The sequence below is a fragment of the Fusarium fujikuroi genome, chromosome FFUJ_chr02 (genome assembly GCF_900079805.1).
Source record: "Fusarium fujikuroi IMI 58289 draft genome, chromosome FFUJ_chr02".
Taxonomy (NCBI): Eukaryota; Fungi; Ascomycota; class Sordariomycetes; order Hypocreales; family Nectriaceae; genus Fusarium; species Fusarium fujikuroi.
Genome location: NC_036623.1, coordinates 202508 through 224179, shown reverse-complemented (window position 1 = coordinate 224179; position 21672 = coordinate 202508). Strand labels below are relative to the sequence as shown.

The 21672-nt window shown below is 49.4% G+C and overlaps 8 protein-coding genes; 5 read left to right on the top strand and 3 right to left on the bottom strand.

The window, feature by feature from the left end:
- Nucleotides 1-39: 39 nt before the first annotated feature.
- Nucleotides 40-4362, bottom strand: FFUJ_05251 (uncharacterized protein; the record flags this gene model as incomplete). XM_023571366.1 has 4 exons in its annotated part: nucleotides 40-2856; nucleotides 2911-2916; nucleotides 2971-3151; nucleotides 3203-4362. The coding sequence occupies 4 exons, from the start codon at nucleotides 4360-4362 to the stop codon at nucleotides 40-42; spliced, it is 4164 nt and encodes a 1387-aa protein (XP_023427136.1).
- A 743-nt stretch (nucleotides 4363-5105) lies between these two features.
- On the top strand, nucleotides 5106-6334 carry FFUJ_05252 (uncharacterized protein; the record flags this gene model as incomplete). XM_023571365.1 has 2 exons in its annotated part: nucleotides 5106-5966; nucleotides 6029-6334. The coding sequence occupies 2 exons, from the start codon at nucleotides 5106-5108 to the stop codon at nucleotides 6332-6334; spliced, it is 1167 nt and encodes a 388-aa protein (XP_023425682.1).
- Nucleotides 6335-7735: 1401 nt separating this feature from the next.
- FFUJ_05253 (uncharacterized protein) lies at nucleotides 7736-9451 on the top strand (the record flags this gene model as incomplete). Its single annotated transcript, XM_023571364.1, has 1 exon — nucleotides 7736-9451. One exon carries the CDS (start codon nucleotides 7736-7738, stop codon nucleotides 9449-9451), a length of 1716 nt encoding a protein of 571 aa, XP_023425681.1.
- Nucleotides 9452-11170: 1719 nt separating this feature from the next.
- Nucleotides 11171-12607, top strand: FFUJ_05254 (uncharacterized protein; the record flags this gene model as incomplete). The annotated part of the gene is made up of 1 exon (XM_023571362.1): nucleotides 11171-12607. The coding sequence occupies one exon, from the start codon at nucleotides 11171-11173 to the stop codon at nucleotides 12605-12607; it is 1437 nt and encodes a 478-aa protein (XP_023425680.1).
- A 679-nt stretch (nucleotides 12608-13286) lies between these two features.
- FFUJ_05255 (uncharacterized protein) lies at nucleotides 13287-14687 on the bottom strand (the record flags this gene model as incomplete). Its single annotated transcript, XM_023571361.1, has 1 exon — nucleotides 13287-14687. One exon carries the CDS (start codon nucleotides 14685-14687, stop codon nucleotides 13287-13289), a length of 1401 nt encoding a protein of 466 aa, XP_023425679.1.
- Nucleotides 14688-15087: 400 nt separating this feature from the next.
- Nucleotides 15088-16463, top strand: FFUJ_05256 (uncharacterized protein; the record flags this gene model as incomplete). XM_023571360.1 has 3 exons in its annotated part: nucleotides 15088-15300; nucleotides 15355-16005; nucleotides 16053-16463. The coding sequence occupies 3 exons, from the start codon at nucleotides 15088-15090 to the stop codon at nucleotides 16461-16463; spliced, it is 1275 nt and encodes a 424-aa protein (XP_023425678.1).
- Nucleotides 16464-16504: 41 nt separating this feature from the next.
- On the bottom strand, nucleotides 16505-19286 carry FFUJ_05257 (uncharacterized protein; the record flags this gene model as incomplete). XM_023571359.1 has 2 exons in its annotated part: nucleotides 16505-17939; nucleotides 17989-19286. 2 exons carry the CDS (start codon nucleotides 19284-19286, stop codon nucleotides 16505-16507), a joined length of 2733 nt encoding a protein of 910 aa, XP_023425677.1.
- Nucleotides 19287-20070: 784 nt separating this feature from the next.
- On the top strand, nucleotides 20071-20912 carry FFUJ_05258 (uncharacterized protein; the record flags this gene model as incomplete). XM_023571358.1 has 3 exons in its annotated part: nucleotides 20071-20306; nucleotides 20349-20565; nucleotides 20616-20912. 3 exons carry the CDS (start codon nucleotides 20071-20073, stop codon nucleotides 20910-20912), a joined length of 750 nt encoding a protein of 249 aa, XP_023425676.1.
- Between the last annotated feature and the right edge of the window lie 760 nt (nucleotides 20913-21672).

Genomic DNA, 21672 nt, shown 5'->3' with positions numbered 1-21672 from the left:
AACTTTCTGCTATTCAAGGAAGGGTTAGCCTCTGGTTAATCAAGTGCCAGGTTGAGGAACATACCATTCATACACGTTAGGAAAGGAATTACCAGCCTCCAACCAGTGGGTCAGGCCCTGGCCATTCGCTGCCAGCACCATCTGCCTTGGGCTCTCCAGGTCCGCTGCCAGCACCGCTTGGTCGGGCTCTTCAGGTCCGCTGCCAGCACCGCTTGGGTCGGGCTCTCCAGATCCGCCGGAAGCACCGCTTGGGTCGGGAACGTTCCATCCATGGGTAAGATTCTCCAGCCTGGGGTTTCCCCACTCGTCTGTGCCCTCTTGCGTAGCGGGGACGGCCATGAAGGCATCTCCCTCCCCGTGGAATTCTTCGTCAGGGTCAATAGACGGATCCCCCTGCACGTGGACCACACGGCTCTTCTCTTTGAACCAGTTGATGAGAGAGTTGAACATGTCAGACCTGATATGGGTCTTTGCTCCACCTTCAGCAGTCGCCTGTATGGACTGGGACGTGCTGGGCACCTGGGTAGTGTCGGCCGCCTGCGATGTTTCAATATCCCCGAAGATGACCAAGAATAGTTTATGGCGGCTTGTAGCAACGTTGAGTCTCTGAGGTTGGGCAGTGAAGCATGGACCAGTGCTTTTGTCCACCGCAAGGCACAGGACTACCATATCGTTTTCTCGACCCTGATAAGAATCAATGGTCGCAGCCTGGACATCCTTGAGGAGAGTGCTGGAGGCCAATTCAGCACGAATATGCCATAGGTTGGAACGGTAGGGCGTGATGGCGACGATGCGATCGGCGGGGAACTGAACCGCCTTGACAAAGTCTTCAAGCCACTCCATCATGCATGCGATTGCACGTGGGTTGTGTTTTGACTTTGTGATGCCATCAATGCGGCAAGGGCATTCCTTGCAGTTCACAAAGACAGGAGACATTGTGTCCGGGGGTAGCTCCAGTCCGTCGTGGTCGACTAGAAATTCACGGATAGCGCTGGCGAAGGGATAGTTCTCTAACGCAGCCGACGCACCATACGAGAACCGAGTTTCCAAATGGCTATAAGTGAGGCGAAGCGACAAATCAAACATTCCCTGTGCCATTCGGTGCTGCTTGTAAAGATGGAAGGCCGGGATCTTCAGGTGTAGGAGCCAAGATAGCCAAGAAAGTTTGGCGTCCTGCCCGAAGCGGTTGACCGCGGTACCGTCCGGATACATTTCCCCCATTGTTAGGAGTGTTGGGGGGAGTTGTTTCTCGTCTCCGACAGCGAAGATGGGCCGCATAGAGTTTCCATACACCATGAGTCCATCCGTCCGATGCATGGCCGCCGCCTCATCGAACAAGGCCGCCTGGGCATGCGAGGCGTTGAAGCTTTTGTAGGGCTGAGTACCTGCCATAGCCGGTGTCACTGTCACAAAGTTTGCGCATCGGACAACCTCACGCATCAAGCGACCGATATCGTTGCGCAGCGCGACCTTCTTTGCCTGGGCTTTCTGACTCTCTTCATACTCAGTGAAAGTCATGGTCTTGCGGGCGATCTGGACGAGAGCGGTGAAGTCCTCAAATGTCTTCTTCGTCGTAATCTCGACCTCGGGATCAGGAATGTCTTCGTCGTCTTCGTCGTCTTCGCTGCCTTCACCGACCTCATCTGGGGGGCATGAGGGACCAGTGTCCGCGAGGCTTTGAAGCTCTGTATAAAGCTTGACCAAGTTTTCGTTCTCTCTATCAACATCCAGCTGCTCGACGCCCTCTAGTTCAATACCAAGAGCGCGTGCTGTCCACCAACAGAGAGAATGGCGAAACTTCCAAGGGGAAGGATCTAGCTCATTGTCTTCTTTGATAGCATGGCCACGGAGCAGCGACATGAGCTTCCCAGCCTCCTTGTGAATTGCAAAGCCACGCACCGACATTGGGATACGAAGCTGGGGGTCTCCTTGCGACAACTTCTCCACGAGTCCTTGAGCCATGCCAGAGATTCGTTCCTCGATATTGTCGCATGCGATGTTCGAAGGAGCGGAAACGATGCACTGAGAATGGCTTTCACTGAGCCCAAGAATGGAGGCAATCACCGCAGTGATATGGGACTTTCCAGAGCCAGCCGGGGCTGAGATGACTGCCATGCTGAAGAACATCTTGGAGAAATACTGTTGGAAGCGATCTTTATCGTCCGGGTCCAGGAGGTCGAGGCACTGTCGAAGAACAGCTGGGTCGATATCAACGCCCAGGAGATTGAAAGTTGGGACAGTTGGCATCGGGATAGCTTCGTCGCTCTCGAGGTCAAGAGTAGTTGGTAGTGGAACATCTAGGCCTTTTCCGGTAAAGAACTGCCTGATCTTTTGCCTGGTAGTGGCATCACCGGTCAACGGCCACGTTTGAGCCTCGCGGCGTAGTCGATGAACGGCTGATACCCGTTGTGACTCACTTCTGACGCCTGAGTGGCAGAAGAATGCAGCAGTGCCTATCTTGGAGAGAGGAAGTTTCATGGCGTCGGCATATGAATCTGCAAATTCCGGTTTGTAGCCTCCATCCTTCTCATTCTTCCGCTTCAGGCTTACAGGGATGGCCCCACTCTGATCGACAGCTTCCAAGTACGATGAAGTGGAGGGCAGGGTGATCGCATCCCAGACGGAGTGCTGAGAGTCCAGAGATGACTTAGAGTCTCCCTGTTCAACATTCTCATTGTCGGCGTTGCAATCTTGATTGAACTGCTCCGCTGGTGTGGGATTTTCCATACTGGAAATAGGTATCTCCTCCTCACTACCCCAGGATGTATTGTCAAAGCCGGGGCAGTAGAGATGAACGCGATATCGACTGCCTGGCTTTTTGATGGAGCGAGCTAAGGTATCCGCATTGGTGTTGAACTATAGGCCGGTAGTTAGTTACATGAAAGACACGTATAGAAGATATGGACTTACCCAGTACTCGTCGGGATTTATGAGAGCAATAACCACCTTCTTTGTCTTCTAGACAAGTACGGGGTGGCGGTCCTCGCACAGGGCACCCAAGTCCCTCCGATGTTCAAACACATCTTGGACGTGCATCATCTCCAGCGCCGTGTCAAGGAGCTCAGAATTGTCATAACGGGTAATCGTAGGGAAGGGCTTCCCGTAGTTAGCCTCGATTACCTTTTTGTAGACTTTGTCATCCCATCGATGCCTATAGTCTGGTTAGTACTTGAATACCTCTGTTCCAGAAATTTTAACTCACTCTCGAACCCCATAGCCATAGTCAAAGGGTGTTGAGTTGAAGTTGTCAAGAGTTAGGAAGGGCAAAAGCTCTTTCATATGCTTTACACGAGTGACAAGAATAAGCTCGCGTCGGAAAAGTATTCTACTCAGACGTTCCTTTCCTTCAACCAAGTCGTCATGGTCTAGGTAACGACCATGTTCTGCATGTTGCGGAATAAAAGGCCCGACGCCTTCAATGGTTGGATACTCGTTTTCAGGAAGGCAAATAGCAATGAATGCAAAATCGTTCTTTCCGTTATGGTGAGAAACAAGACCTTTCATTTTTTCAAAGTCTTTGTCGTGCGTACGATAGACCATGACTGCAGTACCAGGGGGGTACCTTGAGAGAAGTGTGAACTTGTTGGATGTGGCCAAGCTATCGGGGTGATTGCCTGCATACCAGGTTCCGCTTCCGACGTCTTCAGAACGGGGCATGGACAATTGAAGGCCCAAGTAGTGTTGGGAGTTGGAAGGGTGCGCTTTCACCAGTCGAACACTGATGCGGGAGGAGGGGTAGATAAAGCTACCAATGCCAACTTCGTCGATCTCATCGCAAATAGCAGATTCTCGATGGAGAGTTCTTAGGGAACGGCGCGGCTCAACAGGAGTAGGAGGTTGGTCACTCTCGGAACTCTCGTTACCCGCAAAGTCTCCAGAGTTGGTATCTTGATTGTTTTCAGGCGATTCTTGAGACATGGGCTCATTGTTCTCTTGAACCAAGTCTTGAGGACTTTCTGCAACGGTTGGGGGCAAGTCTTGAGGAGTCTCTGCAACGGTTGGGGGCAAGTCTTGAGGAGTCTCTGCAACGGTTGGGGGCAAGTCTTGAGGAGTCTCTGCAACAGTTGGAGGCAAGTCTTGAGGAGTCTTTGCAACAATTGGAGGCAAGTCTTGAGGACTCTCTGCAACGGTGGGGGGCAAGTCTTGGGGGCTTTCTTTAGGTGTCGTCTTGATGACATTAGGATTCTTGGACTTGGCACGTCGGACAGGCTGAATGCCGAGATTTTCATCCTCAGTGTCCTCATCAGTACCATCCTCGAACATGAATTTGGGACGATTTTCGCGAGTGAAACGAGTGTCATATCGCTCCACCAGATCCTCGCTGCCAGGAAGACATCCTGCACCGGTCTCCCCAGTAGTCATGATGGAGTAGTGGGAAGTTGAGCGGAATGAAGGAGAAAAGGGACTTGAAATTTGTGGATGTGAAGAGAGGGTGTGGGAATTGATTCTGTGCAAAGGCGGAGTTGTTTGCTTTTTTGCACTAGGCACGTTAGTCTTGGCCATTCTCCTGCCAGTGTCTTGCTAACCTTAAGTCGCTAAGGACTGCGTTGATGGTGTGAAAAAAGAAAACCTGTTGCCTTCTTAAATTTGTTTTGTGATGATAGTAAAGTCTCGAAGCTTAAGGTAAATAAAGCTTTGGGGGATTCCGAGAGTTGTGAAGGGTAAATGAAAGGAGATCGACCGTATAGATTTAGCCGCCTGAAGAAGAAAAAAAGGTGTGTGAGGCTGGGGGGGCAACGAGTACCTAGGTAGTGTTAGGTGCTGGCTTTGCCACCCACGTGACTCGTGGCTCACTCAAGTCCCCACGGGAGGGGTGGTGATATTCTGATCCTTACAGCTCAATCTATACGGCTGGCATTAACACAACAAACCTTCTTAACGGCACAGCCAACCCATGAACTCGATAGGACATTTAAGTTTCGTGGGCAAGTCCTGAGGTAAGGATACTTTCTCTGCCGAAATCTTAAGGAAAAGCTTCTATAAATAAAAAAGACTCCTTGACGATTTTCACATTTTTGCTGTTTTATGCTTCTACCTACTTACCACTCTCGCAGCCCATCGACTACAAAGATCAACTGACGCCTGAATATCACTTGGTCATCAAAATGGCTACTTCAAACCTGCCCGATAGATGGCGTCCAGCCCACATGAGCCTCAACCAGTTTGATGCTGCACTGAAGCAGGCCTGCCTAAATAACGCCGGTTTCAACTTTCCGCAGAGACCATACAAGAAAGCCCGAGTTCTCTGTGTCCATTTCGAAAGAGAGAAACAACCTGGGAACCTTCAAATCGAAAGCACAAGCGACCGCATCCGAGATGTCTTCCTTAAGACTTATGGCTACGATGCTGTATCATTCATGATCAGGGATGGTGATCGTGATCCTGAAACAAGTCTGAGGTCGGCGCTCACCGAGCTCGTGGCAGACATGGACGAGGAGTGCCTCGCCATCCTCCACTACATCGGTCATGGGGAGCAAGTTTTCAATCCATCTCGAAACCGTCAAGAACTTCATCTCAGGCAATCACCCTCACCCGCCACTCGATTAGGAGCATTGCAGGATCCAATGATCTCTTTTAATCGCCTCAGAGAAGAGATCCTTGACCAGACCCCATCAAACGTCCTGATTCTTCTCGATTGCTGCCATGCGGCTAGTGGCAGCATGGGACAAAGAAAGGAACTCATCGCCGCCTGCAGTTTCGAGAGTCAATGCGGGGGAGGCTCTCGCGGGTTCACAAACAACGTCGTTCAGCAGCTAGAACATGCCTACAATCAAGGGCAAGTCTTGAGTACATCGCAGTTGTACAACCGACTGGCTACCAAGCATTTTATCACTCAGGGTGGACTACCAGAGCTGGCAGCCATGCCCATTTTCCTCCAGCACTATGACGAACATATCACCCCGGTTTTCCTTATGCCCAGTCGTCTCGGCACTCAGCAGCCTTGGAATCCATCCTCTACCCCAGAAGTCAGACTCCAACCAGTCAATGTGACTTTTATCCTGTGCACCTTGATAACACAGATATCCAGACACTGGGTGCCATGCAGGGTTGGATTGGAAGTCGCCCATACCAAGTAGGTCACGTCAGAGTCGATAAAGTCTACAAATCATCGTCCATCATCGTCATATTTGCTACCACATTTTGTTTGTGGCATAGCTTACCCCAGATCTCCGCCATCAACTTCATTGGTTTTGAGTGTCAAGAGACGCCACCTTACCAACAAACCTTTCAAGCTTCAGCAAAAAAGGAAAATATCCCGCCAATCTACGCGCATCAAGCTTCAGTCCGAGAACCGGGTTACAAGCATCCACTGTCCCCCAAGAAGCAAAATTAGATTGCGAGGCCATTTCTTTTGTGATTCTCTTCACAGCTCTTGATGACGCTCTTGATGACGCTCTTGACGACTCTCTTGACGACTCTCTTGACGACTCTCTTGACGACTCTCTTGACGACTCTCTTGACGACTCTCTTGACGGCAGTCTTTACAACTGTCTTAATAATTGTTTTTATGACTCTTCTTATGGCTTTCTCCGAGCCTGGCTTTCGCAATTTGTGTGGTTTTCTTTACGGATTATAGTATAGTCTTTTTCTTTATACCTTTCCTCTGGCTCTGATGGTAGCTGTCTTTATGGCTGTCTAACGAGCAAACTTGCTTTATGTATTCAAGAGGGAATTATACCTGTATAATATATTTGCTATTACTTGGAATTTTTATTGTAAAATTAAAGGATATTACTTCTACTTCCACTATGCCATAAAGTGACAGCTATATAATGTATTCTTAACTATTTTATCTGCTGTATTACTGCAGCGTGAGTCGCAAGAGTTCTCAAGCCAGCTCTGTAATTATAAGTAAAGCTATAGATACAATTAATTAGACCTTGGCCTTGACACTTCTAGTTCTTCTACCTATCCAGTCATCTCAAGATTGCACAGCCCCAGAAATCAAGTATTATTAGGTGCGCATCTGCTTGAGGCAAGTACTGAGTCAACTAAATCCCCCGGTGTGCCAAGCAACTGCGTTGCACTGCAAGCTCACAGATGATGTTCACTGCTAATGATTGAGATCTACCTAACTCGATCAGGCGACGTCGCGTAACCTGGCAACCCATTCCATTGAGCTTCCTAGGCATAGGCAAGGTACCGAAAGAGCTGAGGGCCAATGAGATTCCAGGAAACAGCAGTAATTCTGTGAATGGTACTTTGAGGTCGCCTTAAGACATTCTCGGTCGCTGCCAAAATCTCTTTTCTTCTCCCTTCATCGGCTAAATCTATTACGGTCGACCATTTCAACCTCTTCTCCTTCGCCTTTCCACCTTAAAGACTTCAACCTTTCTCTATCATTCGCATCTTCACCTTGAGAATTATCATCTGCTTCGCCTAGGCGTACATCCGTACTGGGCAAAGAAGACAGACATTCTTTAAGTCCGTCTTTCTTTCTTTTCTTCTGCGACAAGACGCTTCGAAATTCTACTACATTTCCGCGGTCCGAAGACTTTGAATCAACCCTCTCCGGTTTGCACAATCCACGGTCAGTCTTTTCCTTGATATCAAAGTGTACTATAGACAAAAATAACTGACGGTTTTCTCTTCTCAGGCCTAACAAGAAACATCATCCGTTCCCAACCGGCACGCGAATTTCCGAACCTTGCTGACACGCTTCTTCTCGCCTCACCCGTAAGAGTTTCCATATCTGTGTCGTGGTTAACCAAGCTAACCTTTTTCCCAGAGAACCATGGCTGAAACGGGCGCGAATCATGTGCTGCCCAATCTCCATGGCGCACAAATCTCTCAAATTTTGATGACAGACCCGCTGAATCTCAACGACCTCGGCTTCAACAGGTATCCTACCCTTCCTCTGGGGGATCTTCCTGCAGCACGTGTCAGAGAGATCTACGAAAAGATTGTTGACGAAATCTTTTCGGCTATGTCTATGACTCGACAAGCCTCTCCCCAATGTTGGGATCAATGCGTCGCTTCACTTGAATCAGAAAACGTGTTGTTGGCCACTATTTTCACCGAATGTGAGGCTTATCGCACGATCAAGGATAAATGCATGGAAGCGCTCAACCTTCCTCGCATCGATGAGCAGACCCCTTGTCTCCCTGCCCCAGTCCTGGTTTCTCTTATCGCTACTATCAACTACCGCAAGGTATCAGTTGCCAAGCCACATAACTCCATCATTGCGATGCTTGGTGACCATGACACTGCGGCTTGGCTCAAGGTTGCGATCCAAGTTTTTGGAACAACCGGCCAGAATCCATTCCTCGTCTCGCGAGATGACTCAGTCCACAGCCCGACAACTGATCAATCTAATGGTGTCTGGACTATCAAAGCAACCATGCCGCTCCCTCATAGGTACCTCGCACTTGTTCATCGTGAACTTCCCAGACTTCGGGCCGCACCCGAGTTGCGAAGCGACTCGGTTAAAGAAGACGAAAGTCTGGAAGAAGCCTTGCGGCGACTTAACCGCCGTCTTGTCCGTGACATCGGTGACGCAGTCTATACCGAGGCTCCAGCTCAATTCCACACAATCACTCTGAGAATCACTCGGGAGCAAGCTCTTGCCCGAGTAGGCGAGCTAGTCAGACAGGTGCGAAATGCAGACTTCGACCAAGAGCAACTCAAGCCCCAGATGGAACGATCTATCGATTTCCATATTTTCTCGGTTCTTCCACTGGCTGTAAAGAAGAAAGTCCATTCGTGGTACCGAAACCACTCTCCAGAATCCAATGAACTTATTCAGAGGTTTGCAAGTGTCTTGCTTGAAGATATCACCGAAACCTCCTGGGAACACAAGCTTCAGGGTGAACGAATCAACATGAAGGACTCAGACCTTGCCGCACCCTCTATGAAACTGCTTGCAAAGCTCATCAACAGTCTCCCCAAGACAGGCGGATATAAGCTCGTTCGGGGCCGTGGCATCCAAGCCTTCAACGACATCAAGAATATCATCGACTACCAGCGAAGCTTCCGCGACCACTACACCAAGCTCATGGAGGCAACTCAGCAGAATCGTTATCCCAACAGTTCCCTCATTTCCGATGAGGCCCTCGAGCAGCTCAAAGAAACCCAGGAGCAGCTCAAGAATACCCAGGAGCAGCTCAAGAATACCCAGGAGCAGCTCAAGAATACCCAGGAGCAGCTCAAGAATACCCAGGAGCAGCTCAAGAATACCCAGGAGCAGCTCAAGGGAACCCAGGAGCAGCTCAAAGGAACCCAGGAGCAGCTCGAAGGAACCCTAGTCTACGCTGCCACGGACAATTTTGAGTCCCAGGAGTATGCCTCGCAGGAGATGTTTGATGCCGTCCAGGCGGTTTACCTTCGGTTTCGACGCGATGGCTTGGTGATTCCTTGCGAAATCCACACCCTTGCTGCACTCAGCCTCAGCGAGGACCAACACAGAGACGTCATGAATGCCTCACCCGATGAAGAGATGCTGGATGCCTAGAAGCATTGAAGACATACAAATCCTGAGGCTATTTCACAGCTTGTCTCTCGCGCTACTCTCCAGTGCAGGATTGTCGCTTTCACCGTACTTGTTTATGTCTTTTCCCAGTCCTTTTTCTGTCTCTCTGAACCAGCATTTGACTATTCCTTCTTGTCACGGAGGGTCCATGTAGCACTCTTCACTCGATCAGCACAATATCGCAAGAGCATTTGCTCAGGCTATACCAGTTCTCAAGCACTCTAACGTGCGTGTCGATGTGCTACTGTTTTTGCGCTGAGTTCCTTTCACCGTCTCTACATACAGGTAGTCACTTAATAAATAAAAGTTCTTTTAATGAAACTTGCTTTAATACGTGACGCTCAAGTTAAATCATATGTCCTGCTCATGATTGATTGCTACAATTAACTAATGTTCTTTCTTGCGTGCCCTGTAGCCCTCCAGCTGTCATGACAACCACCCCTGCCCTATTAGGTGTAGCGTGCACAGTGCGACTACCAGTTACGTGACGCGTCATTCTCCCACATCTTTTCCTCTCGTCTTGGCCTTTTCTTCCTCTTTTTCTCCTCTCTACGGCTAAGTCCGCCATTTGGTTCCAAATGGCAGGTCGTCATTCTCCTTCATTTTTTAAAACCATTGGATGCATTTACAATGCTTCTCCATCACTCTCCATGGAGCTGTAGTATTCCTGCACAATGCAATATCGCAGTCTGGTGGTAAGTGTTTGTTATTGGTGGTTGGTATCAAAACTTAACTGATGATAGCCTTATTGTTGTTCTGTGGGTGAGCTCCCACGTCAAGTCGGCCAAGCGGTCTTGACTAGACCAAAAGACAATAGCCGAACCCTGGTTTGTCAGAGCCGGGCAATCTCAATGACACGAGACAAAAGGTATGTTCTAATGGAGCAGCTCGGGGAAGGGTGCGCAATGGCTTTTAGGATTGCCTCCGATCCAAGGAGGCTAACCATATTGAGCTACAGAGCTGATCTTAAATCAGGTGCCTGCTCCTCGAGTTAGATATTTACCTATAATTCATTATCTACATTCTGGAGCTATGCAAGATACAAATGAGTTTATAATGACTAACTCTATTATTAAGCAGGATTAGATTTACTACCTCCTTTACCCTTTTTCTCTCTAGGTCTTCTCAACCACCACGATTCCTTTTCCTCGCCACCTTTTCCTCTTAACCACATTCAACATTCTTCCCTTCAAAAGTTGCTTGATCTTTGTTACTTTCAAGATCTTAACTTCCCTTGCGAAGTTGATATCTCAAGCAAGTCTTCGCGATATCTATCTCCATTGCTTCACCTCCTCTTGAGACTCCAACCAACTCTTACCCTACCAACCCTTTTCCCGAGCATATCATCCCCTTCCCTCAAGTCTCTAAGAATCTCGGAGATCTACCTCACTTCTTTCATCCCTTCAACTGCGAGCAAGTCTTCAAGACTTTAACCAAGCATATCCCCGTAGCTCGCGACTCCAGGAATCTCGGAGATCTACCTCACTTCTTTCATCCCTCCAACTGCGAGCAAGTCTTCAAGACCTTTTGCCACCACTACTTTGGCCATTACTGGCCACACATCAAGTCTTTGTATCGACATCACAGTGGATTATAAGTAGATTCATTGTAAGTTCTGGCAAACTACTTTCGATTATTACTGGACGGGGACTTATATTCTGGCCTTTTAGGCATCGTCTAGGCACTGGGTAGTCAGTCAACATGGCCGAAAATTCGTCAACCCCAATTGCGGATCTCGTCAATAAAGTCAAGGATGGTTCCATCAATCTCAGTGAACTCACAGTCCAGAATTGCCCTCAGCTTCCTCATGACGACATCACTGCTAAAGAGCTAGAGAAAGTCTATGCTCGGATGGTCGATGAGGTTTTCAAGATGGCGGGTTTCAACAAGGTTGATGCAATTACCTGCTTCGACAAATGTGTTGAGAGGCTCGCTCGAGGCAAGCCCTTCTCCGCATCAACTATTGGCGACTACAAGGGCTGGAAGGCTGTCAGAAAGTACGTCGACCTTGCCGTGAAGCTACACCGCGAGACTCTTGAGGCTGTTTGCATTCCAGCACCGCAACTCATCTCTATGATTGTGCTGCTCAACATTCGTCAGGTGCGAATAGGGACAGACAGATTTTTAAGTCAGAATCCATTGTTCTTTCGGCTCTTCGGACGCTATAACATTTCGCAATGGCTCCCCTTGGCCATCAAGTTCTACCGGCGTCTCCGAAATGACATTTTTATCATCGAGAACGATGGAAGTCTTGGCGAACCCCAAATCCGGAAGAAAACTATCAGCAAGAACGAGGTCTGGATCGTTAGTGCCAACTTGTCCGTTGATAACCCGCGCATTCTTCCAACTCCTTTGGTGGATCGCATTACACTACTCGAACCGATGATAAACGAGGACGTCGCCATGTCGGGTCTCAATGACTCGTCCATGAGTGAATCAGGCGATTCCGACTCAAGCGAACTGGTAACCTTGGCGCTCACAACCACACGAGCTGAAGCGATTCAGAAGGCGGGAGATTTACTGCAGAAACTAGATCAGACTGGTATCGACCAGGCGTCGCTCAAGCCGCAGTTGGATGGGTGGCTCAGTGAACCACACATTCGTGTCATGCCAGAGGAGGTCAAGAATGAGCTGTATTTCTGGTGTGCGATTCATTCGCCAAGTTGGTGTGCCCTCATCCATTCATGCCTGCATGACGACAGAGAGACCTGGGATTATGAAACATCGGTTCCCGTGGGCTGTGAGCTTCACACTCCCGCAGCCGGTGGTTCAAGCTTCTTGCGAAACCTCGGTCGACTTGCTAAGAAGGCCTTGCGCCTTAGCGGTTCCAATCCCGGAGAAGCCCGGCAAATCATGAGCCGCCACCGTGATGGACTCAAGTTGTTCTCTCTCCACTACGAAAGTGATGTGCGGACTGACAAGCGCCTCAAGAAGATTGAAGACGACGTGGCTAGAATCGCCACCGCTGTGGAGCAGATCACTACGTCGCGCCACAACAGCAAGGCCGATATCACAGAGGTTTGGTCTCTTTGCCTCCAGCACCAGGGCAATATCCCAGAGTGCGTCCGACGTCTCGCTGCTTCCAACTTGACTGCTGAAGAGATGCAGGAGCTGGAGGCTCGCCAGGTGGCCCACTAGGAAGATCAGTTTTACTGTGAGTTGAATGGCAATTTGCCCACTGTTTCAATCTAACACGAAACCCAGGACAACTGATGATTGCGATGCTGGCGCTTTGAAATTACCCTGGGTCTGGCTGGGAGACTATAGGACGTGTTTAGGGCGTGTGGTTTTGGTTTGGGGTTCTTTTCACAAATAGCATGGGTTCAGAGACACGGGGTGAAACAGGTAAAAGGACTACTGGGGGCTAGAGGTTAAAATAATTCGGGAGACATTGAAATTGTGAAGGTGGCGTATCTCCTTAAAACCAGGCACGTCTATGTTGTTGTCAAAGAATACGACCCAGTTCCTTTGCTACCACGTTTATAAATAACCTCTACGTGAATATGTAAATACTGTCTATAAACTGCGGACACCTAATCTCTATTTCATTAGAAATATCATGGTTCTAAGAGTACAGCTGAACGACCATGCTTTGCAGACGATGTTGAGCCAACTCAGTACGGGCATTAGTACTCCGCCACAGAAGCTGCATCCTATAATTATCTCCAACAGAGTCTTAGTTTAGTTACTATTTAGAATATATGTAGACAATCGGAGGACGTATTTCAACGTATGTAACAACTGTCACAAGAACTCAGGGGACATGTATGCCAATACTGGATATATAAGAAGATGCCATCCTCCATTTGGTCCACTGTCAGGCCCGCCATGTTGGCAAACTCTTTCTGTGTCTCCTCGACCACTCCACTGCTCTATAAAGGAACACATCCTCCTTGACTTTTTCTGTAATCTTCTCCATATCCACATCCTGTCCCTCCTCCACAGCCCTTTCAAGTTCCGTCAAAAGAGCCTGACAGTCCCAGCACCCACAAGCACGATACTCCTGTCCAAAGTACACTCGATACAATCTCCTCGTCTCGCCAAAACCATCACCCAACTGTGCTTTCTCAATGGTATCATCATGATTGACGAACTTTCCTGTCAGGACCTTCATCGCTTGTCCATAATACTTGGCCGTACACTGATGGGTGTGCCAGACCAGATCAATATCCAAAGTTGGCACAACAGTGGTCTTTGATATCTTGAGCAGCTTGCAGAAGTTCTGATACCGTGCAATAGCTCGGCGAAGAGTTCCCTCGAGAGCAGGACTGCGTATCCACATGAAGGAGTTCATCTTATCAACAAACGATGCCTGACGAATAACGGCATCTCTGAGCTGTTTCGCCAATTCTGAGTCATACCCTCGAAAGAGCTGTGAGTATTCCATACACGGACTCTCGTATATCGAGGGTCTATAGCCGCTGACCCCAAACCCCTCCTGAGACATCAGGATCAGCGTGGGGGTTGTAAGGTCCTTCCATGAAAGGATATCGTTGAAAAGATTAGGTGCGAAGCCCGATTCTTCTTCGTAGTTCGCTGCTGCAGCTGGTGGTAGAGTGAAAGCCCACTCTGTATTATCGATGGCGATGTGAATGTGCTTCCATGGAAACTTGACTGAGAAGAGAGGTTCTTTTGAGCAGGTATTTAAGAAGAGACGAGGGTTGAGCAGAAATGAATGCCAGACCATGAGAATATCGAGAGGTGGAAGATTATCTCGTGTAATCTCTCTTTGGGCCGATCTGTTGAAGTGATCTCGCCACGCAAGAAAGCGAACTGTAGCAAGCTCAACAAATCTCGGCCACTTCGCCTGTCTTCGTTCCCATAGTTTATCATCCTTGAGCGTCTTCTCATCTCCCTGAGCACCAGTTTTGTGCTCTCTCACAGGCTTAGTCTGCATCACATCATCCAGCTCTTTCGAAACAAGAATTTTCTGCCTCAAGATGAAGAGCGTCTCAAGGAATTCAAGGTGAGCTGCACACTCGGCCTGTGTAGGCAGAGCCAAGTCCAGAGTCATCCGTCTTCTTGAAGGTTCATTGTTGACATTTACTGGTGTCGTAAAGTTAAAGATGCTAGGGTCAGGGATTACGGGAAAGTCCTCTGGTTCGACGGCGAGTTCGTAGGGCAGTCCATTCGGATTCTTTGGACGCGATGAGCCTGAGACCATGTCCTTTCCCTGCTCATGTAAGGAAAGCTTGGTAAACCGATGCTCCAAAGCCATTTTGCAGGATAAAATCAGAAAATCTTTCAAGTCTCAGGATCTGAGGTTTCTTCGCGAACATCTTCAGTCTTCAGACCTTGCTGCCAAATGAGGCGATCCAGGCTCAATAAGGCTGGGCAATCGGACAGCCCCCAAACTGCCTCGCTACGCCTCGAACAAAAAGTGTACCACGTCTCAGGCACCCTTGCTTGTCAGCTTCGCAATCTCACCAATAGCGCGCTCTGAAACAAAGACATCTTACGCCCGGCTAAAGAGAGGCAGAGTGCCCAGGCGTTCTGGACCCGTCGATCATGGCGGGGTTATTCCGCTGTTCACCAGCATGCCACTGTAAGTTGACTGAGCTGAGCTTTCGACATTCACAACACAACATCAACGCTCATGCTACGAGTAAAATGCAATTATGGATACTCTACACAAAGCGTTCTTCTCGATCTTTATGATAACATGGGGTATTCTCATGCTCGTCAACGTTGCCAGCATTTGCGGTAGGACAGCAAGGACATTTGGACGGCTTCGCTTCTGGTCACTTATCCCTCTCTGGCTGTATGGACCGCTGGTAGTTTTAAATCCCTGGTGGCGGCTGGGACATTTAGACAGAGGACGTCAATTTCTCGTGAGTGCCCTACTTCGGCTACCTGGCTTGGGATATTTGTATTGACGGTTGCAGGGCATCTGGTTGACCTTATGGCCTCTCGTCAGCGCAGTGATTGCGACGACGTGCAAGAGCCAAGGATCCCTCGGGTCATGGAAGTCCTCCCAGCGAAGCCGTGGCTGCTTTTACATCTTATGCGTTGACTGGGCTATTATTCTCTTCTTGATCGTGGAAGTCTGCCGGAACCCGATTCCCACTGGATCCAAAGACTGGACCTTCGGAGCTAGCCTGGGGAAGATCATGACTATGTTCACAATCATCCTTCTGGCTAGTCAAGACGTTCTGTTGTTCCCACTCGCCGCGTTCCCTCGCTTCGTAAGCGTGCCAGCGATTGTACTCAGACGACGCTTCCTCCCAACACAGCACAAACCGGTCAAGCGGTGGCCGTATGACATCAATCGACTGTTGTCGCAAAAGTCTCCAGGGAGAGAGAAGTCCTTGGCGACCATGCTACAAAATGACGATATCGCTGAGCGAGTCGCGAGCTATCTTCACTACGGTGACGTGGTGAACTTATCGCTCACGTCTAAATTGATGCGCACTACGGTCTTCTACCCGTCGGTGGATCCAGACTCTCGTCGGGACCGAATAGAATCGCTATGTGTAGCATCTTGTCTCAAAGGGACGAAGAGTGAATGCTGGTCATGCGAACGCGTGATCTGCAACGTAAGTTAACCGTGACCTCTTGTTACTCCATGCTGACATTGTCGTAGACCTGCAGAGCCCCGAAGCAACGAATCCGATCGTCCCGTATAAAAGACCATTTCACGCATTGCTACGCGGTTTGCACAATGTGCTATTTGATCTCCGCTCAAGGCGGCGCGGCACCTTTCAATGCGAAGTGGAACATGCAAGATCTCGAGATGCAGCATATCAATTGCTGTTCTTTCCGAGAGCCACAATGGGAAGACGGTGGTGGATTCTTGTGTCGATACTGTATCAAGCTTGACGGGCAGAAACTCACAGAGATGAGGGAGATGAGGGATGAGTTCTATCTCAGCAAAACACTGCCGAGGAATGTCGATTGCGCGATATGTATGTGGCCTATAGGGAAAAGGTCTACTCGGTGGTGGTTTTGTGGGAAAGGAAAACATGAGTGTCATTGGGCGGGCCATCATATATAGTATATGGCTCGATGTATATGGTTAATGTAGATTGCTATGTTTCATCCTCCGCAGCCACCGCATCCCCCATCACCTCCATCGCCGCCACCACAACTTGACACACATCCACTTCCGCAGGTATCGCCAGCCATTCCTGGAGACCCCGCTGCACATCCCGCTGCTACCGCACCACAAGCGAAAGGACCTGCGCCGCATCCTCCACCGCCACCATCATCCGACGTGTTTGCACCAACATCGAGCTTAATTGCTCTCCAGTCCCTGAACTTCTCATACTCTACAACTCTTAATGGTTGAGCGAGGAAGGCCCAGTCAGCGACAAAGTACTGGTGGTAAGCGCCTTTCTCAAAGTGGTGACTGAAAGGTTGTGCGCGATGAATACCGCCAAGCTTTAGTCTATCCATGGTTTTATCCTCATGATTGGTGAGCCATGTGGTTGATGCTCGGAATGGACTTGAGTTTGCCATAGCGACCGCAGTTGTGAAGAGGACGTCTTGGCCGAGCAGCACAGTGATGCGGTTTTTGAACCACTCGGTGTCCGTCATTATGCCGGGGTTTGCTCGCTTCTCTGGTGACTTACCCATGGAAGGCTGTGTATTAGCTGGATACAGTTGCCGGCCTCGGGCAAGATGCAGAGACGCGATGGACCAAGAGTCAAACGGAAACGCAAGTACATGTTTGGAAATATTACAGTCGCCACAGTTTCCAGGATACCGATCATATGCTTCGGTACAATCCCATGGAAAGACATCTTGGTATGGGTAAATTGGTCCTTCAAGACAAGCCCATGATGTCCAGTATTCGGCTAGCGAATCTACAATGTCAGAGTCATCGTGGCGTCCATAGCGAAATTTGAACAGATACTCTTCCGTAAGACCATTTGGAACGTCGTATTTTGAGAATGCCGGTGTAGGAACATTCGAGCCGGGTCGACACACAAAGCTCATCAAGTACAGTGGCATCGGTTGGCCCACCGCTGTCTTGGAGGCAAAGAGGGGACCGAACATGTCGCGGTCGATCAACTTGTCACAGAATGCCTGGCAATTGTTGTCGCGATAATGCCATTTGAGCTGGACCTCTGGGTCAAGGAGATGAGCTGTGATGCTGGAGATGTACGCCTGCACCCTCGATGCGAGGTACTCTTTGACGTGCAGAAGCAGGCGCTTGGTGCTCTGTTCAAGCATAGCTTCTTGCTCCGCAAAGGTCAATCCATCCTCGGTCAGACAATTGGATTCATGTATGAAGGCGTCAATAAGCTCGTCTTCAATACCAGACTCGAAGAAATCGCAAAAGGCACCTCCGGCGACTTGTTTCATGAAGGCTTTGTATCGCTTTGGGTGTCGCGGCCTATCCTGTATGTAGAGAAGACGATCTCTCTCGCCTGTGAGAAGAAGGGATTTGGTGATGTTTTCAGAGGGATCACGGATGACTTGTAATGAAGGCGGATCTCGACTGGTGACAAGGACACCGCCCATGGTACTAAGTTGTCAGCCCCTCTTATGTTACGATGACGAGTCGAGCGACTTACTTTGCGACGCCATTCTCAATGATCAGTGGGCCAAAGCGAAGAGCCATATGAACGTTCCCGTAAGGGTACTTCTCAATAGTCGACCTCAAGTAAATTGGAATGTCCTCCGGCTCATCAGTACTGAACCCATAAGAATAGCCATATTCTGGTAGCGAGGTCTCGTTGAGATGTCCCAATCGACTTGGTTGCTTCTTGGTGACTGCCACAGGCTTCGGCAGCTCGCCTCCTACCGGATCCTTCTTTCTTAACTGAAGTAGACTGTCGTTTTTGCCGAATTGTGATCTTGTAGACGCATACTTGGCCTCTGCAAAGAGGTCTGTAACCGTGTACAGTCCGCACCCTACACGACCAAGCCCGCCTTTGACGTGGTGGCCTTCATCGCGCGCAGGGTCAACCGGCCATAGCGACCTGGAGCGTCCATCATGATCGCGTCGACGGACTGTACTGCAATAGCACAACTTGCGACTGATCTCTGGCGTCAAGGCTGTCGGAAGACAGCATTCTTTGTATTTCTTGACAAAGCGCGTCTGACCATAATGTGTCGCTCGGTAACAGCCTTCACATATGACAATGCTTTCGTCGCTAGTGTCCTTGAAGGTGCACCCTCGAATTGTCGCCTTGCATTCGGAGCAAAGATGTGGGACAAATACCGGCTGGTGTAAATTGTCATATGACCAGAGCCGTATTTGAGCAGAGGCGGGTCTTTTCCAGAACGACAGTGCCTTTTCCGGTTCGCGATGCTCGATAATTTTGTCGATGTCGAGGAATTGCGCTGACTGAAGAAGCATGCGGGCTCTTCGCCTAGCCGGGTCCAGTAGTTTGCGCTCGCTAAGGGAGGTTCTTATACTGCCCTTGGTGCTGTTGCTCTTTATGTCGGCGAAGATGTCCCAGCCACGGTCTCGTAGAACTTCATCGTATGAAGGTGGCGCTTTTGTGTCTTTTTTCGCCTTCTTCTCTGGGCGTTTGGATCGTTGGTTTCTCTTGTTGCGTTCATGAAATTGGCGAGAAATATCGGAAACCGAGTCGACAAAGGTGTCGTAACCGTAAATAAAGTCATCTTCTTCCTCTGGGAGGAAATCGGATGTGTCTAGACGTGATTGCCAGCGCCCGAATGTCAACAGCAAGTAGGGCAGTTCTCGCTCGACTCCCTCCCAGTACATTCTAAGCAGCTCGGTTTCCAGCAGATCAGCGGCAGGACCCAGGCGGGTGCTGGGAATCACAGGGGCATTAGTGATTACGCCGCTGCTGCCGCTGGACGCTGGCACCGAACGAGACAGAAACGCGGGGAGTGAAGGCATCTGGCGACGAGTCTATTCACAAAGCGTTACATGATGAAGTTCATTTAGCGACAGAAGTTTTTGAGGTAGCAGCTGTCATCTCAACCAGGCGGGTAGAACGCCTTGCATGAAGTCTGCCATCCTTAGTGTCTCGGTCACTCACTGTAACCAGGCGCTGGGGTGGGGAAGCGGAATTACAGCGCTGCAGCTTCGGTATCGCATCCTGCATGGATTTGCATTGAACAAGGCATACTCGGCTTCCACATCAACGAGGCGGGGGTGATGATTGTCTGTGGTTGAGGCGCACTGCTTTGACAGTCAGGAATGATCACATTTGCATCCAGAAAGCCATGATATATGTGTAAACTTAATACAAGCTTGCCTGGCCCCAACTCTCTGGACCCTGCCGATAAATTGCTTGTTCAAGAATGGAGCTTGGCGGGTGGAATGCCTGCTGCAATGGATCTCACACTCGATACCCGATCCGGCGCCGTAAATCCGGGAATTGGACCTTGCAGTCTCCCGGTTCTGGTATGTTATATTGAATAGAACAAGCCTCATGAGCTTGTTTGTTGACGGGATCGATGCTAGTGCAGATCTTGTAGCTTTCGGAGAATTGAGGCTTCTTGGGTTGACGACGTAAGCGATAACGAGTCTTATAAATATTGGCGGCGCATGGGACCTTTTCGAGTCGTCAGATGAGGATTTGTCGACCCGATAACTGTTGTTCCCAACATTTAAGTCGTTGAAGTTTCCAAGTTAGAGCAATAAAGAACCGCGCCTCGAGCATCTCGTTATCGTCGGAATGAAGGTCGTTATCGCAGGCTCAACCGGATTTATTGGAAAGGAAGTCGTCCGCCAGGCGCTCCTGCACCCTCAGATCACCTCAGTTGTCACATTATCGCGCCACGACCACGATCTCTCCGAGGACCTACAAACACCAGAAATCGAGTCCAAGCTCACGTCTGTTACCTGTTCCGACTTCAAAAACTACCCGCAATATGTCAAGGATGAGATCTCCGGAGCAGATGCTTGCATATGGTATGTCTTACCGGCTTCTCAATGACCCAGCTAACCGTGCAGGCTTATTGGAGTAACACCCGGCAAATTGAAGCAGTACGAGTGGGATCAAGTTCGTATGATCTGCTATGAGTATGCGCTCTACGCCGCCGACACATTTGCGAAGCTTCCGCGCGAGGGCAATCCGGATCCCCTGCGATTCATTTACGTGAGCGGTTGCAACGCCGAACGAGACCCCGCAAAGAAGCCATGGATTCTTGGAGACTACTGTCTTCTTCGTGTACGTCTTCAAGCCCATATTTGCCATATCATTGCTAACAGCACGTCCAGGGCCAGGTAGAGAAACAGATCATCGAGCGCGCTCATCTATCGGACGGGAGAATGCAGGTCCTCGTCACCAAGTCGGGAATGGTCAACGATCCGGATATGGGTTTCTTGAAACAGGGACTTCGATGGTTCTCGCATGCTGTCATTAACATCCCCAACATTGGGAGGAAGGAGCTGGGAGCTGGGTTGATTGAACAGTCAATCACTGGGTTTGGTAAGGATACGCTGTCCAATGCGGAAATGGTAGAAATTGGAAAGAAGGCATTAGAGAAGAATGAGATTTTGGAAGCGAAGGCCTGATTGATCGTAGCTAGTATAGTCGTTGCTCTTTAATGGTGTCAGGATACCAGGATTGCTTCCGTTCGTTATTGAAGACGCGTGCCTGTGACCATGCACTTGTAATCTTGGAAAAGACGCGACAGAAGGGAAGTTTGGGCAACCTTTTGATGGAAACACATGGTGACCTGGATAAAGACGCGTCTTGGTCGAGACGCCGATGCTTTGGTCGGTCAATATTACTTGTGCCTGGCTGGAACCTCATCAATCCAAGCTTCTCATATACATTCTCAATACAAGTGTTAGGCAAGAGGAAATAACACGAGTCACCTTGACCCAGGCATACAGCATTCTGCCCCGATTAAAATGGAACGTCTAAGATTCATTTATTTAATTTTATTAATTATATTTCTACAAACACACCAACCCTATTTACCACGATGGAATTAATGTGATCTAGCTTTGCACGTTCTCCTACCCTAAGCCTCCAGCGTAGCGTCGTGAAACGCGGACACGATCGACGTCACAGAAACGAGTAATCATACACTCAACCAAACCGACACAAATACACGCCACGCTACGGCTTCGCCAACCAGATTCGAAGCCTCACGGAGGAAACACTCCTCAATTACGCTACTTCATGGCTGTGTATGATGCATCTGTAGTGGTTGCTTGGATCAATATGACGCCGTGATGCGCGACGTGGCGGAATCGCCATCCCTGACATCATGCGCTAAGGATCTTGGCTACCTGGGGCGAGGACTCCCCGTATGAGCTTATTTCC